The sequence below is a fragment of the Euleptes europaea genome, chromosome 4 (assembly GCF_029931775.1).
Source record: "Euleptes europaea isolate rEulEur1 chromosome 4, rEulEur1.hap1, whole genome shotgun sequence".
Lineage (NCBI taxonomy): Eukaryota > Metazoa > Chordata > Lepidosauria > Squamata > Sphaerodactylidae > Euleptes > Euleptes europaea.
This window is the reverse complement of record NC_079315.1, coordinates 105,453,939-105,472,540: the sequence shown is the minus strand read 5'-3', so window position 1 is coordinate 105,472,540 and position 18,602 is coordinate 105,453,939. Positions and strand designations below refer to the sequence as shown.

Genomic DNA, 18,602 nt, shown 5'->3' with positions numbered 1-18,602 from the left:
CAATGATGCGAGCCAGAAGCAGGATGATCTCACACCTCGCTCGGTGCTTCGCTAGACGTTTTGAGGAAGAGCAGGAAAGAGAATGTTAATGGCAGCTCCATGTTTCTCACAACGTCTGGCAAAACTCCCAAGCCTGCAAGTCTTGTGCACAATTTATCCTGCTTAAGCCCAAATGAAACCAACAGAGGTTCAAGACCTCAGTCTAAGGACAGGGGGTTTGAGAAAGAAATCAAGAGAAATCAGTCCGCGTGCAAGACTATTTAGCATATAATGCTCTCGTATTGTTTTTCTTAAAACACCCAAGAAATCCACAATGATTTAGGCAACTCCTTCTTATATATGGAACAGGAGAGAGCCTTTGTGTGTGCCTACCGACTGTCTTTTTTTAAAAAAAGTAAACAGTATTGACTTAAGGGTTGGGGACAAAGGACAAAAACACACTTTTCTCCAGTCCACACATTTGCTTTTTGATCTCATCTGAGATTTCAGTGGGCCCCATAAACATGGCACAGATTTCCACCTAGCACTGAGGAAGACGGTGAAGCAAAACGTTTTGTCCATGTTGCTTGCAAACGTGATGTTTCTTGAATGGCTATCTGAAGCACGAAGCATTTGCTCTTTTGCAGTGAAAACCCATCATGGCTCAAAAAAGCACAGGCACCGTTAAAAATGCAGATGTATTGTGAAAGGCAATAAAATTGTGGCGCAGCTTGGATTGCACTACAGAAATCCGGTTATTAAGAAGGCAAGACTGAGTTTCACGAGGCGCAAGAACTACCTGAACCAGACAGTATTTTTTAAGAGATGAAGTCTGTGGTGAAGATTAAGCTTCGTAAATAGACTCGCCGTATGTGGTTTAGCCAAAAGATTATCTGCAGCTGCTGCTATATAATGTCTCAAAAGTAATATATGCGGTAGGTTTCAAGGAACACGTGCTAGCGTGTACAAGTCTAAAGTATAAAACGGTACTGGTAACTGTTGACGATTCTGCTGGGCCCTTGTGCCCGTGCATGCGGAAAACCATTCATATGCATATAGTATGGACAGAAATCATTCTTCATTCTGGTGACTGACGTGCTGGCATTTCAGATTATGCCAAATTATTTTGTACAGATTTGCACTTAAATCTCTCCGGCTCTTCAAGAACGTGAGCCGAAGACCAGCCTATGACCCGACCAGAGCCCAGTATTCTCAATCACATCCAAAGTTTGTATAGATTGTCCACAAGCTTTCACTGAAATACAGTACTCTGAGGAACTGTTCTGTATTAGAATTGATGATACGACTATATTAGACTGCAGTTTATCTTCTCAAAAATCAAGAGTCTTCCCTCCCTCCCCCAAAGGAAAACCCAAAATAATCGTGAAAGTATAAAAATGACAGCTCAGCTTGAGCTCTACACTGGTTTATTTAAAAAATGAAACATTACCCTTTAATTTAGAATTATTTCCCTGATCCAAATCTAAAACTGCGAGATGCTGTCTGTCTTTTACATATCACGCCATGGCTTCCGGCACGAGTGAACTGTAGCAGAGGATTCTCAGCCCTTTCTGAGAGATCTCCAGTATAATACCAACACCAGGGCCAAGAACCCAGACTCTTTGCCACTATGCTCTCTGCCTAGCAACCTATTGCTCCCTTTAATATCAAACCCTTCCTTCTATCCTCTGCGCCTACCTATAGCTCACACAAGTATCGTCTCATTACCACAGCAATGGAACGGGTTTTTGAAGGAGGGAAAAAAAAGGGAAAGGCACTGCGCTGAGGTGTTCCCCGTTTTGGAGACCAATGTTTGACCCATCACAGAAATACACAAAGTGCATTTCTAAGAAATAAAAGTTCCTTCATTCCCCACCCTTCATTTTTTGGAGAAGTTGTTTTGGTTGCAGGATATGTTACCAAAAGAGCAACGGATGCGAGACTCAAGGGTTCCATGGGCTTAGACATCATCAAATATTCGGCTTCGCGACATTGACAAATATCTTCCACCTGGTTGATACCTGCTGGGTACAAGAAAGCTCTATGTTAACTTAAATAGAGAGTTGCAAGTTATATAACCTTAAAAACAAACAACAGCTGAAGAGATCTCACAGAAGCTGAGTCACAAGTCTGCAGTTACCAGAATTCTACTCTATACTTCAAGTGCCAAACAGCAGAAGGTTCAGAGCAACGTTTAGAATATAAGGAGTCTTACCTTGAAGGATCCCAGCCTACTTTATGCATTTTGTAAGATCTAATTTAAAAAAATATATCCATAACAAGTTTAGGCCACCTTATTTCTTGCAATGCTAAAAAAACAGCTGACTTGTGTGTAGAAATTACCCAGTTTAATCTGCTCTCTCGTCTGCCTCAAATTCCTCACAGGCACTAATTCTGTTCCTTCCAACAGCAAGCCTGATGGCCAAGTGGCTATAACTTGGGCAGTAGATCAGGGCTGGCCAAAGACAAACGTTACTTTGTAAAATTTTTACCCTCCTCCCCACAACAACAAAACCCTCCCTGCTTGAGACTGAGCAGTTGACATGGATAAAGGGGGGGGGGAGACAACAGAATAGAGGGAGCCTGGGGAAATGGTGTGTTCAAGCCTGAGAGCTTATATTAGGACAGTGGCAGAAGAGTAGGGTTGTGGGGTTCCCAACTGCTTAGACCCCAATTTGTCTCCCTGTCCATATGCCGGCTCTTAATAGTCTGTCATACTCTGGCATGACCAAGAAAAAGAAGCCAGGGTGAGTCAATGGAGAAGCAAATTTTATTTTCAATGGCAGACAGGTTTTCCCCAGTATAAGCCAATATCTGCCATATACTGAGAACAGTTTGCCTTTTCATAGATGCTGGAATGGCCTCTCACAAGTAATTTCCAGAGAAGAGGAATGATGTTTGTAAAGTGCAGTGATGCATTTTGTAACAACTCCAGAGGGGAAAAAGCCCAGATGAATATTTTGTTTAATCAGGAAAATTCAGATTTAGCAGAGAGGCAAAACACACCTGTTTATTATGCTACGTCCACAGAGAAGTAAGGATCACAATTAAGGGGCTTGAATATAATCTTATAACTATAAATTAAATTTTTAGGCAGATGATAATCTTTATAATAACCGATGCTAAAAAGTCAATCCTAGAACATATATCATTGCTAAAAATGTTTGGTGAAGTGATTCAAATGGAAGAATTAGTCTTAAAAACAGCCGATCAGTTATCCAGCAAGTAACTTAGGTCTTTTATGCATGGGTGTTTCACTCGCCGTCACCCCTCTGACGAATTCAGATCTTTGTGATGATTATGCATGCCATTTCCGACTGTCAGAGGTTGCCTCGCTCTCCCCCTGCCTTTCCCCGCATTTTGCCCATGTTTGCAAATTCCAGATAAAACAGGTCTCTGAAAACACGGATATTTTCCTTTCTGCGCTAGGCTAACCTGCAGGAATACATTCCTGATGGGTGAAGGAAATAATAATTCATGGATTTTAGCAGATACCCCTCCCTCCTCCAATTGCGTTTTGAACTCTAAATATTCCTCACCTTCCTGAGTCCGAGTCAAGAGGATCTTCACTGATGGAATCAGCATTAAAATCTAAGGGTTCCGCATCCTGTAGCAGCTCGATTCTATCTCTTTCATTCCTCCCATTTGCTCTGGTGTACTTAGATGCAACTGCTGTAACACACACAAAAAATGTTTTACAGTATTTCAGACAAATAATAAAGAAAAGCATGCTGGAGACTCTCTCTTGATTAGGATTGTGTGAAATAATGCACTAATATTGTGCAAGTAAAACCATGTACCAAACTAATGGGAGTCACAGTGGCAAGACTCATGCTGGAATCCCCCAAAATGCTGTTCTGATAGCTAATTTTTTTTTTGACCAAGAGCACGTTTTCAATTTCTTGTTCACACATTGGCAGGTTGGCTGGCTTCTCCTACTGCCCACAGATTTAGATATGTTTTGTTCTTCAGAATGCTCTGGAGATAAAAAAAAACTGCATGGATTTTGCAGAACAGTTCATGAGCTGTAGCAAACAGGACACTAACAGTGCAGTACTATGCAGAGTTAACTCCAGTCTAAGCCCATTCATTTCAATAGGCTTAGACTGGAGTGGTTCTGCATAGGATTGCCCCGTAAATTTTCCATGTAGTATCTGACACAAAGAACAAATTGTTACGCCAAATTCCACCCTGAAGATAGCAGATAATGATTTGATCAAAACAGAGATAAAGAGGAAGGACATCTGGTTATTCAGAAAGCCTTATATTAAATTACATCGAATTGCTGAAAAGTCCTTAAGCTGAGAACTTTTCAGTGACCTCTCTCAACACAACTTGAGTGGGTTGCGCATGGATTTCCACCACAAGGTAACTGCAAAAATGGCAGTGGAAAAACAAGTCACCGACTCCATTTCTCCTTGCTCATTTCAGCAAGTGCTATTTGATGCTCTAGCACAGTGGTTCCCAACCTTTTTTTGACCAGGGACCACTAGGACTTTTTTGTTCAGTGCAGGGACCCCAAGGTTCAAAATAAAAATTCTGAGAATTTGAAAATAAACTTTAATCATAACTGTTAGTTAAACATTAAACTTAGAATAATATTTGAATATATATTTTATAATAGAGAACTTTTAATTGAAAATATTAATTTATTATGGCTTTATAACTTTGTTTCGCGGACCTTAATTTAGTTCTCGCGGACCCCTGGGGGTCCATGGACCCCTGGTTGGGAACCAGTGCTCTAGCAAAAGCTGTTGTTTGTGAGTTCGGGACTTTTAGTTTCTCTGGTCTCTCTCCAAGGTAAAAATCAAACACTGAACTTTCTACCATATTTCACCTCATGCTTGGTTTTATACCCACCTAATCAAAATGTGAGTTATTTAATGGAACAGAACAGGAGGTCGCTTCTATAAGGAATAATATTGTAGCCTATTGCAATGTTTACTGCACATATTATCCCCTTTTTACTGCAATATCCTCTGCCTTTGTAACTCCCTTTGTAAATTATGGTATGTCATGCCTTAGACAGTTTTTCATTTGCATTGTTTTTTCCAGTTCTGTTTATAGAAGGCCCTTGCTGTCTGAACTGCGTTACGTATTTTTAAAAATCCACCCTGAATCTCAATGAGAAAGGCAGATTATAAAAGAAACTGATAACTTAATGAGATCCTCGGTGCTGGACTTGCAGGCCTTTCTTGCTTTCAGAAAGAGACTCATCTGGCAGAGAGAAAGAACGGTAAATGATCCTTCAGTGGCAACAACCTATCCCAGAAAAGGTCTGTCTCTGAATGAGAAAATATCCAATAGGCTGATGTACTGTGATGGCTGAAAGTAACCCAACCTAAAAACAAAGTGCAGTAGTATAAAGCCAAAGGCAGTTTGCATTTTAGTTACAGCCAAAGCAGAGAATACTTACGTCTATTTGTGTTAGTTTCTGTGAAGCTAGACTCTTTTTGCTCTGCTTGAACATTTCGGTTCCTAGCAGAATCTTCACGGCTGTTCCCGTATCGTTCTTTCCACTCCTGATCAAAAAACATAAAACAAAAAACATAAAACACACGCATGTACAGTCTCCATGTTAAAGAACGATCCCTCTACCATCTAAATAAGATGACCAGAATATTCTTCTAACTATATTAAAGCGGTAATCTCCAATATTCTGAAACTAACTCTAGTTTTTTTTAAAAAAAGAAAGAACAAAACCAATAAGCCTAGGTCTTTAAGAGTGTCCTCCTAAGCAAGGTTACTCAGAATCCTAGTCAGGTCTACTCAGTGGGGCTTAGTAACTCTCTTATCAGAACTTAGTGAAATAGTAGATGGAAAAAAATGCCTGGTTATCAGAGAAGGCAGTAGAGCTGCCTATTACTTTTTAGAATTTACAATTTGTTTCCCTGGAAGACACTGGTAAATTATAAATAGCCACATGGTGGAATTCTGCAGGACACACTTTCAGCGAATGAAAAGTGAGGCTATCTTTCATTCTAAGGCCTTTTATGCAGGGTTGGTTCCCTGCGGTCAACCCCACTGACTGCTTCGGGGCTTTCTTTTGATCATGCATGCCTTTTCCGCCTGACAGAAGTCGCATCGCTCTCCCCTTGTGTGTTGCCTGTGTTTTCCAGATGCTGTTTGAGCCAGAATCTGGAAAATGTGGGCAAAACATGCAGGGAGAGTGAAAAGGCATGCATAATCAAAAGGAAGCCCCAAAGCAGTCGGTGGGGGTGACCGCGGGGAAACATACTGACAAAGTTCTAAATAATATGATTAAAGCTGCATAGTTAAGCATCTAGGATCCCAGAGATTTTAATAAACTTCAGTATTCCTAATTTTGCATAGGACTGTATTACATAGTAACTTAAATAACCAAAAACTCTCTCAAATAGCAATGGAAGATTTAATTTCAAACTGTATTTTTTTTACTTTTATGGACTTCGGAAAAATACTGTCCAGTCCGCTTACCCTTCTTCTGTTTTCACCCTCCTCCTGCCTTTGCCGTCTCCTTTTTTCTAAAGAGAAAAATAGACACATTTAAATTTACGCTGGGATAAGCATAAATTATTAATTCAGCCAATTGTTTTTTACATAACACAGCACAATCTGGGAACAGGATTATTTGGATGGAGGAGTCTAAATACTTAGACAAGTGTGATGGAGGAATGAATACCGTACTGCCAAATTAAAGCTTTGTAAATCAGCTGCAGGAGCGCTAGTAGAACTGCAATATGGAATGGATTCAATGCAGCCTCAGGCATATCATACACAAGGGAGACAAAAGTCACTACAGTACAAAGGGACAGGTGTGTGTGTAGAAAGAGCCTTGGTTACTCACCGTGAAGGCTTCTTCTGCTCTGGGATACGGAGGCCATCTTAAGTGTGGGTGTTTCCTCTTCCTCTTGTTCCGGGAGGCAGGACCTAAAATTTTTTTTAACTGCCTATCTCTGGAGGGAACGCCCCCGCCCTTTTCAGTCTAAGACTTTCCGAGCAAGGAGTGTTACCATTAAACAGAGACATAAAAAGATAAAGCATTGTAGAAAAGAGCCTGGCAGAAATGCTTGAGGTAAGTTTTAACTTGTATTTTAACTGTAACAACAATAATAAAGAACTGCATTTAACCCCAACCTTGTGTAGAGAAACTTCTTTATTGGTAGAAAACACCATTGAATGTCATTCTCCTGAATTACTAGGACGTCTGGGCGGGCAAGATGGCCTCCGTATCCCAGAGCAGAAGAAGCCTTCACGGTGAGTAACCAAGGCTCTTTCTCGCTCTGGGAGAGGAGGCCATCTTAAGTGTGGGACTTACAAGAGCTGTCCCTGCCCGGGTGGGATCAGACGTCATGGAGAATACTCTGGAGAACCCTCCTGCCAAAGGAGGCGTCAGCTGAGGCAAAAAGATTAAGTTTATAGTGCCTCACAAACGTGGAAATTGAGGACCACGTCGCGGCCTTGCAAATCTCCTCTATGGGAGATCTGCGGGTAAAGGCCGCTGATTAGGCCGCACTCCTGACTGAGTGTGCTGTCAATCCCAAAGGGACCGCAATTTTGGCTGCTTTGTAAGCCTGAGTGATGCAATTGGTGATTGTGCGGCTGATGGATGCACGGGACATGGGTTTTCCCTTATTTGGAGCTGCCAGATTGATAAAGAGAGAGTCTGAGACTCTTAGGTGTTTGGTATGGTCAATGTATGTATGAAGGGCCCTTCTGAGATCTAAGGTATGCCAGATTTTCTCCTTTGGGGTTTTTGGGTTTGGACAGAATGAGGGTAGTATGATGTCCTGATCCCTATGAAAACGGGAGTTAACCTTCGGGATAAAGGAAGGGTCAGGAGCAAGGACTACCTTGTCCTTGTGAAAAGTGCAAAGACCTGGTCTAACTGATAGAGCTCCCAGTTCGGAAACTCTCCTAGCCGATGTCACAGCTGTTAAAAATAGAGTCTTCATTCTTAACCAATTTAATGGGATGTTTCTTAAAGGCTCAAATGGATGTTGAGTAAGGGCTGTTAGGACCGTATGTAGGCTCCAGGTAGGGAACCTGTGTTTAACTGGAGGTGAGATTAAGGTAAGTCCCCTTAAAAAGGCTTTAATATGGGGATGACTAGACAGAGGATAGTCTGAAACTTTTGGGACAATGGTAGCAATTGCCGCTAACTGACGACGTAGAGTCGCTGGGGATAAATTCTGTCTTTGTCCATCTTGCAGAAAAGACAGGATGTTGGAGGTAGTAGGTTTGATGGGATTAAGATGTTTTCTTTGACACCATCTCACGAAGGCCTTCCACGTAGTGTTGTATATTCGCTTTGTAGACGGTTTTCGAGCAGCAAGTATGGTTTCCGCTATCTCTGGGTCGTAACCTAGCTTCAGCAGGCGACTCCTCTCAATACCCAGGCGGTCAGCCTGTACCAGTCTGGATCTGGGTGAAGAATCGGTCCCTGGAGTAGGGGATCTGGTCGAAGCGGAAGCGTCCACGGTTTTGCAATGGACATCTCTATTAGAGTGGGGGACCAATGACGACGCGGCCAGTAGGGTGCCACAAGAATGACTGTGGCTTGAAGGAGATTGATTCGTCTGAGGACTCTGGGAAGAAGCGGGAATGGAGGGAAGGCATATAGAAGCCCCGATGGCCATGGTGCCGTGAGCGCATCTGTCTGTTCTGCTCCCACCTGGATGTATCTGGTGTAATACCTTGGGAGCTGGTGGTTTTTGTTTGATGCGAAGAGATCTACTAGGGGCATGCCGCATTGAGTTGTCAGGAGATGGAAAACGTCCCGATTCAGAGCCCACTCCGCTTCGCTGAGGTCTTGTCTGCTGAGCCAATCTGCGCTGACGTTGAGAACTCCCTGAATGTGCTCTGCTGTGATGGAGTATAGATTGGTCTCCGCCCAGGATAGGATCTTTAGAGCCTCCCTGTGTAGAGCAGAGGATCGGGAGCCCCCCTGCTTGTTTAGGTGAGCCTTGGTTGCCACGTTGTCCGTTCTCACCAGCAGATCTGTTCCGGTCAGGTGATGTTTGAAGTGCAGGAGGGCATAATAAATTGCACGGATCTCTAGAGCGTTGATGCTCATTCACTTTTCTTGGGTTGACCACGTGCCCTGTGCTGGCTGACCCTGGAGGGTGGCTCCCCAACCTGTAAGAGATGCATCCGTGAATAGCTGCACCGGCATTTGCCGTATTTAGTGGACCCCCTTTTGAAGATTCCCTAGGATTGTCCACCACTTGAGACTGCGCCTTGTCGTGGCAGAAAGGAGAAGAGACTTGTTTCTCTTTATCAGAATATCCTTCTGGTAAATCTTGAGAAACCACTGAAGAGACCTGGAGTGTGGTCGAGCCCACTGCACCGCCGGAATACATGAAATCATTAGGCCCTGTAATTTTGCCAGGGTCATGAGGCGGACTGTGGATGCTTTCATAGTTGTCCTCGTGAGAGTGCAAATCTTGCGGATCTTGTCGGGCGGAAGAACCAGAGTGTTGGCGACGGTGTCGATGTACACCCCTTGATGGCGCAGATGTTGAGTGGGGGGGAGATGGCTTTTCTTCTGGTTGACTAGAAAGTGATGACCGTTGCGTAGAAACCTGAGGAAGCGTTGGTATGTTACATGCTTGTTGAGGTATTTCAGATCGAGGATGGCCCGCCATCCTCCGTCTCTTTTTGGCACGGTAAAGAACACGGAATATATGCCCAACGATTGTTCCGAGGGGACCACATATTCTATGTCCTTGATCTCCAACAGGTGCTGGATGGCCGCTAAGGTTCTGAGCCTTTTTTCTGGTTGACGAGACACAGGGGACACAACTAGACGATCTCCTGGTCTTTTGTAGAACTGTATTTGATAACCGTGAGAGACAATCTGTAATACCCAATGGTCTGGATGGGAAGTAGACCATTGGTTGTGAAAGTGGCTGAGTCTGCCCCCCACCGGTTGCTGTCTGGCGTCACTGCCTTGGTTGACTAAAGGACTTGTCGCCTCTGTCACTTTGGAAATTCTGGGTTCTGGAGGAATTTCTAGAGAAGCGCCCTCCCCTATGAAAGGATCCCCTTCCGTAACTCCATTGACCTCTGCTCTGTTCTGGTCTGTACCGCGAATACGGATGGTAGGGACGAAAGGAAGTAGGGTTAGGGAACCCCTTTGACTCTTTACGGAGGCTTCTGGGTAGGTACTTCTTTTTATCTTTTGATTCCACTAATATTTCTTCCAATTTTTCCCCAAACAATTTCTTTCCTTCGTAAGGATAACCCATTAGAACTGCTTTAGACCTGTGTTCGGTTTGCCACGGGCGTAACCATACAGCCCGCCTAGCAGCTGTTTCGGTGGCTAAGGCCCTTGCTGAGAAACACATGGTATCCAGCGTGGAATCAGCCAAAAAGGAGACTGCCTTATGGATTCTAGATACTCCTTCCAGAGCGCTTCTATCCTCCTCTGGGATCAGCTTGGCTAACTTCCTAGTCCAGACTATAGCTGCCCTGGACACTAAGGCAGATGTAATTGAGGAGCTAATGGCTAATGCTGAGGCTTCGTGGGCTTTGTTACAGGCCAATTCAGTCTTTCTGTCAGCAGGATCTTTTACAGAAACCAACCCTTCCCCTGTAACTGTGTCAGAGGTATGCAGTGCAGTAATGGGATTTTCCACTAGGGGGATCTTTAATAATTCAGCAGCACTACTGGCTATGTTATACAGTTTTCTAGTAGTCTGAGGGAACTGTTTCCCCCCCATGGGCTTATCCCATTCCTCTTTTAGCAGAGACAAAAAATAATCAGGTACAGGTACCACCTTATCAGTGACAGTATATGAATGAAAGAACTCCTTTGCCCCTTTCTTTTTCTCTTGAGAGGGGGTAGAATCATCAGAAAGATCTAATGCAGCCAGGACTTTTATTAAAAATGGCTGAAAATCCTCAGCCTCAAAGAGCCTGGTTTGTTTGGTTGGCTGGGGTAAAGGGTTCTCTCCTTCTGAGGAGAACTCGCCCTCCTCTCTATCGGAATCATCCTTATCAGAAGAGAAAGGAGAAGGGTCTTGCCCAGTTTGCTGGGGTTGAGAGGATGAAGCTGCCTTTAGGGCTGCTTTTGTGGGCCAACCACCGCCCCCCCTGTGATGTATGCGGGCAAGTCTGTTCCCCGCCGCCCGCCTGGCTGTTTCCCTGGAGACCGCAAAGGTTCTGATCCTGAGACGGAGCTTGCATACCGGCTTGCATGCCACTAAGAGAAGGGGCCGGGGAAGAAAGCTGAGCTGCTCTCAGTCCCTCAGTAAAAGCGTCTTTAACTAGTGACGCTAGCTCCGCTCTTAACAGCGCGATTTCTCCTGCGGCTGGGATGGCCGGCTGTGGGGGAAGGGGAGGGGAGGGGATCACATTACCAGCTTCTTGGACGCTCTGCCCGGGATCTTCTTGAGGCGAGACGCCTACGGCCTGAACCACGGGGTTAACGACCGAAGTCGCTGTTTTTCCCCGGCCGTTCCCGGTATCAGAGGAGCGATCTTGGTTCCTGGGGGATTTAGCCACAAGCGCAGCAGAAGCACGAGCGGCGGTGAGGAGGCGTTTGGTGCCGTGATGGGATGAGCCGCCTCTCTTGCGCTTGTTCCCCGCTTTTTTAGTTTTGCCTTTCAAATCACCGGAGTGAATGTCAGAAGGCAGATCCTGGGTGAGAGGCATAGCCTGTAGTAAACCCGGATCCAAATCTCCCTCAGAGATAAAATTATCAGACTGCTCGGTCGCCATCTTGTTTTGGCGGGAGAATAACTACTCTGCCCTGCCTCAGAAGAGAGAGGACAGATAAGAGATAGAGTAAAGAATAAAGGTTTTTGTTTTGTTTTTTGAAATAGTTAGGATAGAATAGAAGTGGATAGTAAAAGGAATAGAATAGGTTGTTCTATAGCTCGGGTAAGAGAGCTGTGAATACACTGCTCTCCCGGAGCGAGGCAGGAACAAGACTGAAAAGGGCGGGGGCGTTCCCTCCAGAGATAGGCAGTTAGAAAAATTTTTAGGTCCTGCCTCCCGGAACAAGAGGAAGAGGAAACACCCACACTTAAGATGGCCTCCTCTCCCAGAGTGAGAAGCAGCATTTTCACAAGGGCCTGGGCGCTTACACATTTGCAAGACACAAATGGGCTACCGATACCGCTTGCTAAAAGACAGATGGGATGCCTGTCTCTATCATGCCCTTCTCGTGAGCTTTTCAGGAAAGTCCTGTTGATGACACTTTGAGACCAAGTGCCTCTAAGAGGGGAATTTGAGGTCAAAAAGCAACGAGGAACTACAGTTTAAGAGTTTGGGGATTTTGTACTCAATGAAGTTAGAACGTATTGCAAAGCAAAATATATACAATACATGTTACCTCTTCTGATTAATTCTTTTCCTTCATCTATTAAGTCTGAGGTCATCTCATTTTCTCCCATGAACTGCTGGAACCCCAGAAGATTCAAACACCGAGTTCCTAAACTGATAAAATAAATGATAAAAATGTTTTTATTGCTCAAAGGAGGAAGCAGAAATGCAGAATGCCTCTGTTGTTACTATGTTCTCAAAATTCTACTTAGGGCAAGTCTGTGAACACAGAGCCAGCGTGGTGTAGTGGTTAAGAGTGGTGGTTTGGAGTGGTGGACTCTGATCTGGAGAACTGGGTTAGATTCCCCACTGCTCCACATGAGCGGCAGACACTAATCTGCATCATGACTATATATTACTCTTCCTACACACTTGACACTGAGAGACACTGTCCTTCAGTGTTACTCCTTTGAAGATGCCTGCCATAGCTGCTGGCGAAACGTCAGGAAAGAAAATACCAAGACCACGGTTACACAGCCCGGATAACCTACAAGAACCAATGAACTCTGATCGTGACAGCCTTCGACAATATTTTAATCTAAGCCGCCTTCTTCCAAATTAAGTGTCTGTTTCACTGGAGGTGGTGGAGGAATGTGCCGTCAAGTCACAGCTGACTTATGACGACCCCGTAAGCTTTTCAAGGCCAGAGACGTTCAGAGGGGGTTTGCCACTGCCTGCCTCCGCATGGATTGAGAGAACTGTGACTGGCCCAAGGTCGCCCAGCAGGCTTCATGTGGAGCATGGGGAATTGAACCCTGTTCTCCAGATTGGAGTCTGCCGCTCTTAACCACCACACCACGTTGGCTTTCCTCACTGGAGGAAGAGCCACTTAAGTTGGAAGAAGGCTCCTTAGGCTGGAGGAAGGCCACCTGGAGGATAGTAGCATCCACCCTGATATTTCCTGTCTTGTAGGATGCTGAAAATGTGCCCAGCAATATCCCCCAAAAGAAGAAGCAGACAGCTGTTGTGGAATAATCAATATCTAAGCAAACAAAACACACCTGGCCTAGCAGTCACTTACCTGAAGTAAGTAGCAATACATAGAATAACAACCAACATGGGATAATAGATATAAAATCCATCTGCAACGAAGGATAATACTCTCATCGATCCCATAATCTAGGGAGGTAGAGGGGAGTAAAAAGCAACAGAGGTTAGTATGGCCTTGTCTTAGTTGTAAAGATTTTTATAGTTCCATTTTGATTGCTGCTCATATGATTTTCTTGCTATAACCTCAAGGCAGTGTGCCCTGTATTCCATTAGAATTCATCTAATTTAAAAAGATGTAGACAAGCTGGAATGTGTCCAGAGGGCTACAAAGATGGTGAGGGGTCTGGAGACCAAGTCCTATGAGGAAAGGTTGAAGGAACTGGGTACGTTTAGCCTGAAGAGGAGAAGACTGAGAGGTGATATGATAACCATCTTCAAGTACTTGAAGGGCTGTCATATAGAGGAGGGTGCTGAGTTGTTTTCTGTTGCCCCAGAAGGTCGGACCAGAAACAATGGGTTGAAATTAAATCAAAAGAGTTTCCATCTAGACATTAGGAAGAATTTTCTAACAGTTAGAGCAGTTCATCAGTGGAACAGGCTTCCTTGGGAGGTGGTGAGCTCTCCTTCCCTGGAGGTTTTTAAGAAGAGGTTAGATGGCCATCTGTCAGCAATGCTGATTCTATGACCTTTGGCAGTTCATGAGAGGGAGGACATCTTGGCCATCTTCTGGGCATGGAGTAAAGGTCACTGGGGTGTGGGGGGGAGGTAGTTGTGAATTTCCTGCATTGTGCAGGGAGTTGGACTAGATGATCCTGGTGGTCCCTTCCAACTCTATGATTCTAAGCTAGAAATGCAAAATCTGTGCATATTGTTGGGTATCTTCATCGTTGTGTTATTGCAATTATCCAGCTCTGAAATATTTTTTTCTGAAATCAATATTTTTTTATTTTATTATATCCTGCCCTTTCCCTGGCACAAGCCAGGCTCAGGGCGGCTGAGCCTGGAAATATGTTATGAAAATATAGAAGAAGAGTTGGTTTTTATATGCTGACTTTCTCTACCAGAATCAAACTGGCTTACAATCTCCTTCCCGTCCCCTCCCCACAACAGACACCCTGGGAGGTAGGTGGGGCCGAGAGAGCTCTAAGAGAGCTGTGGCTAGCCCAAGGTCACCCAGCTGGCTTCATGTGCAGGAGTGGGGAAACAAATCCAGTTCACCAGATTAGCCTCCGCTGCTCGCATGGAGGAGGGGGGAATCAAACCTGGTTCTCCAGGTCAGACTCTACCGCTCCAAACCACTGCTCTTAACCACTATACAACGCTGGCTCTCCCCACGCTGACAAAACACTTAGAACACTACTTCAAAACCAATTTAGAATTTGTGAAAAAGCAGCTAAAAGACATGTGTCCAGTAAAACAGCATCTCAACATCTGCCATGAAAGACTGTAGCACAATTTATTGTGTTGGTTTACTTACAGAAGTATATGCAGTTGGCTCAGTCTTTTTGTGAGAAATTGACGAATCCATATGAGTCAAGCCCAGGAAATTTAGACACAATGGAGGAGTCAGACGACAAAACAGCCTGCATGGAAGTAATTGAAAAAATTGAAGTAATTTCCTTTGGCATCTTCCTCCTCCATTAATGGGTTGTTATAACTCAATTACACACCAACGTCAAAAGCAAGGAGGCAGGCAGTGGCAAACCACCTCTGAACATCTCTTTCCTAGAAAACCCCAAAGGGTCGCCGTAAGTCAGCTGTGACTTGATGGCAAAAAAATAATACTCTGAACAGGCTTGTGCTATGAACAAGTATATTAAAGTGCTTTTTTATTTCTATCATCTTTAATTATTTAAGGTAATTCAAGTAACAAACTTAGCTGACTACTCACATTCCACTGAAAAGCAAACTATATGCATCTGTCTGATGGTGCGACGCTAAATAGTAATAGTTAAATACACGAATCCTGAAGACAGTGGAGTAAACACAGATACTTAGGAAAAAGATGGTAAAGAAGCACGCCATCTACAAAAAATAGACAAAGAAATTCAGGTTGCATTCAAGTGCAGAGATGGGCTGCTGCTTTGTTACTAAGCAAATTAGGTAATCTTAAGCGCTTGTTTACACACTCTTGGTAGAAAGGTATTACGGCGTATGGAATCAGACTAACTAAACATGCGTGCAGATAATATTTGCACATTGGAAGAAAACATAGGACAGTAGCATTATCTTCAGGCATAAATTAAGAGAGCAGATGCTTGGCAAACAAGGAACATTCATGGTCCAATTAATGGCACCTGCTGTTAAAAAGAAAGCCACCTGCTGAGACTCAGGGCAACTGCGGCCATCTAAATCAGTTAAATGGACCACCAAAGTAGATCCTTGCCATCTGCATGATCTTTCCCAGGATCACTGCGAATAGTGAAATCCAAGAATACCGGGGTTTGCTGCCTAGCAAAAACAACCACGTTCCCTGCAAAATTTAACAAGGTAATGATCGTGATGATGGTGTGGTGGGAGTGAAAGGCTGGAGATGAGATCCCATGACTGGGCTGAGAAAAAGTAAAGCTGCAAGTCATGAATCTGTGGATGGTCTATCCCAGTCTGACTAAACTAAAATGACTTAAATCCAACAAATTCTTATTTTTTTTAAAGTTGTATATAGGACTTAAAAGCGTGCAACTATATAAATACTGGGTAGTAACAATTTACAAACAAAAGGCAATAATCAAAACCTATGTTACTAAGTCTCAAGTAACAATAAGTGCTTATCCAACTGACCTCTATGTAGAAATAGTTGTAAGTCTTTTCCGCCAGCTGTATGAAGACCGCAAACAGCGACAAAACTGGGTTTGTGCTAAAAAAAGTGCACTCCGACCACACGACAATGATGGAAAATGTGGCCAAAGCAATGGCAAGAATCCTGTGGAACCACGGCCGCAGGAGGCACTCCCAATACCATTCTGGAAAAGGATAATTACATACAGGCTCAGAAAGAAATCATTAGACGAGAAGTCAGCAAAGGAAGGAAATGCAGAAGTCCGTTTCCTTTAACAGCAACTGCATGACGCAGAGAGAGGAACACAGAGTTATATGTTTCCCCTAACAGCCCACTACGCTGTGTGCGCATGCGCCCTGGTGCACCTAGGGGTTTGGGAAGCATGGCTTCACTGAAACGACGGGGTTCCTCCATGAGTGCGGACACTGAGCTCACGGACCTTTCGTTACTTAGGGGAGGGGCTGTGGCTCAGTAGTATAGCATCTGCTTGGCATGCAGAAGGTCCCAGGTTCAAACTCCAGCATCTCCAGTTAAAGGGACTAGACAAGTAGGTGATGCGAAAGACCTCTGCCTGAGACCCTGGAGAGCCGCTGCCAGTCTGAGTAGGCAATAGTGACTTTGATGGACTAAGGGTCTGATTCAGTATAAGGCAACTTCATGTGTACTTTTTCCCCTGCTGTCAAGTCACAACTGACTTATGGCAATCCCTTAGGGTTTTCAATGTAAGAGACGAGGTGGCCATCACCTGCCTCCGTGTCACGACCCTGGTATTCCTTGGAGGTCTCCCATCCAAATACTTGCCAGGGTAGAGGCTGAGAGTGTGTGACCGGCCCAAGGTCACCCAGGAAGTTTCCACGGCAGAGTGGAGAGTCGAACCTGGGATTCCCAGATCCTAGTCCAACACCTTAACCACTACACCACGCTGGCTATTAGTTTCCTAGCATTTAGACGGGGGAGGGGGGCATTCTGTATTCCACAATCAGCACGGCAGCACATACCAACAGTTGGCGTATAGAAATACTGGGTAACTTTGCTTTCAGGTTCTTGGGGCTGAAAAGTATGGACAAACTGACGCGTGGAGCTGGTTTCGTTTTTTGCCACGTCCTCCAGGTAAAAGGCTTGCTCTAAGAGAATCCGCCACTGGACCTGCGTGCGACGATGCCTCTGAACAGAATAGATTACCTAAGGAAACAAAGGCTGTGTTTTAGTTATTTATGACAACGGCAGCCGGAGGGACGGGGAGTTAAGAAACAGTAAACATGCTGTACCAGCAAATTGCTCAGATAGACCTATGAATGGGGGTGGGTGGAGGAGATATAGTGTACTTACTAATACAAACTGGGGACCAGTTAGGAACCCCATGGCCCCATGACAATTAAGACTCTCTCCCTGTAGGATTTTATAAGGTATTTGGGACTTGAACAGGCTGGTTCCCTCTACACCCTGCTTCTTCTTTCACCTGGCAGCTGGTCTTAACATCTGGTTCCTCTTGAAAAAAATTCAGTCTGTGCCATGCTGGAAATTTTCTCTTTTGGTTAATTTACAAAGTCTTTTTTAAAAAATACTGGGGAAATCAGCCAGATATGTACCGGTGGGTGGCGTGGTTTCCCTGCTTTCATTATCACAATGGGAGCCAGCCATGTTACTGTTAGGATAACTGATGACAAAAGAAGGGAACCCCATGGATGAGAGGGGACATGATTGTTCTCTTTAAGTATTTGAAAGGCTGTCACTTAGAGGAGGGCAGGGAGCTTGTTCCTGTAGGTAGCAGAGGACAGGACTCGGCATAATGGGTTTAAATTATGGGTGGAAAGGTACTGGCTGTGGTGGAATCAGCTGCCTAGGGAGATGGTGAGCTTCCCTTCACTGGCAGTCTTCGAGGCGTAGCTGGCCGAACACTTTCAGGGATGCTTTAGGCCGATCCTGCACTGAGAAGTGGGTTGGACTAGATGGCCCATATGACCCCTTCCAACCCTGTTATTTTATGAATTTATGTTCCCACCCTTAAAAGTAGTGTTTGTAACATATAATTAAAACCACAGGCATTTGCCTTCCATTGTCACTTTTTTCATTTCATATTTACTCAATTAATGCAAATACCACTTTCTTCGGCCTTCCTGGCAAAGTTGGGGTTGAATATTCTCACATTCTGCCCTATATCACCTCTGTTTGCAACACAGTACAAGTTGTAAAAATGTCTTACAACAATTATATAGGTCAGATGGTCAGCTTACCTAGTTCAATGAGCAAACTGTTTTGCAAAGAGTACAGAGAACTCCCAAAGTCAAAGCAAGTTAATAACTAGGAAAATATATGAAAGGGTTTACCGTCTATACTTGCGTATAAGCCGAGTTTTTCAGCCCAAAAAAAGGGCTGAAAAAGCCGGCCTCGGCTTATACGCGGGTCAATACGGTAGAGGAGGGGGGGAGGGAGGGGGCAACTTGCCGCCGCCGCCATCGCCGCCGGGCCCGCGTGGCTTCCCCCGGCCAGGAGCGCCCTGTGAGGGCCTCCTGCGGCCGCTGGAAGGCCGTGCGGCTACCGCCGC

At 44.5% G+C, this 18,602-nt stretch overlaps 1 protein-coding gene across 3 annotated transcripts in view; it reads right to left on the bottom strand.

Annotated features, from left to right (window-relative positions):
• Nucleotides 1-1,932: 1,932 nt before the first annotated feature.
• Nucleotides 1,933-18,602, bottom strand: part of LMBRD2 (LMBR1 domain containing 2) — a 29,582-nt gene continuing 12,912 nt past the window's right edge. For 2 of the 3 annotated variants that reach the window (XM_056848172.1, XM_056848175.1), the window contains 10 exons: nt 17,056-17,239; nt 16,060-16,241; nt 15,170-15,303; nt 14,756-14,861; nt 13,310-13,407; nt 12,299-12,402; nt 6,436-6,482; nt 5,396-5,501; nt 3,519-3,651; nt 1,933-2,000 (listed from right to left, as the gene is read on the bottom strand). In XM_056848172.1, coding sequence (XP_056704150.1) covers nt 1,940-2,000; nt 3,519-3,651; nt 5,396-5,501; nt 6,436-6,482; nt 12,299-12,402; nt 13,310-13,407; nt 14,756-14,861; nt 15,170-15,303; nt 16,060-16,241; nt 17,056-17,239 — 1,155 coding nt within the window. In that variant the 3' untranslated portion in view covers nt 1,933-1,939. The remainder of the gene's footprint in view (nt 2,001-3,518; nt 3,652-5,395; nt 5,502-6,435; nt 6,483-12,298; nt 12,403-13,309; nt 13,408-14,755; nt 14,862-15,169; nt 15,304-16,059; nt 16,242-17,055; nt 17,240-18,602) is intronic. The other variant, XM_056848174.1, reaches the window with a different exon arrangement.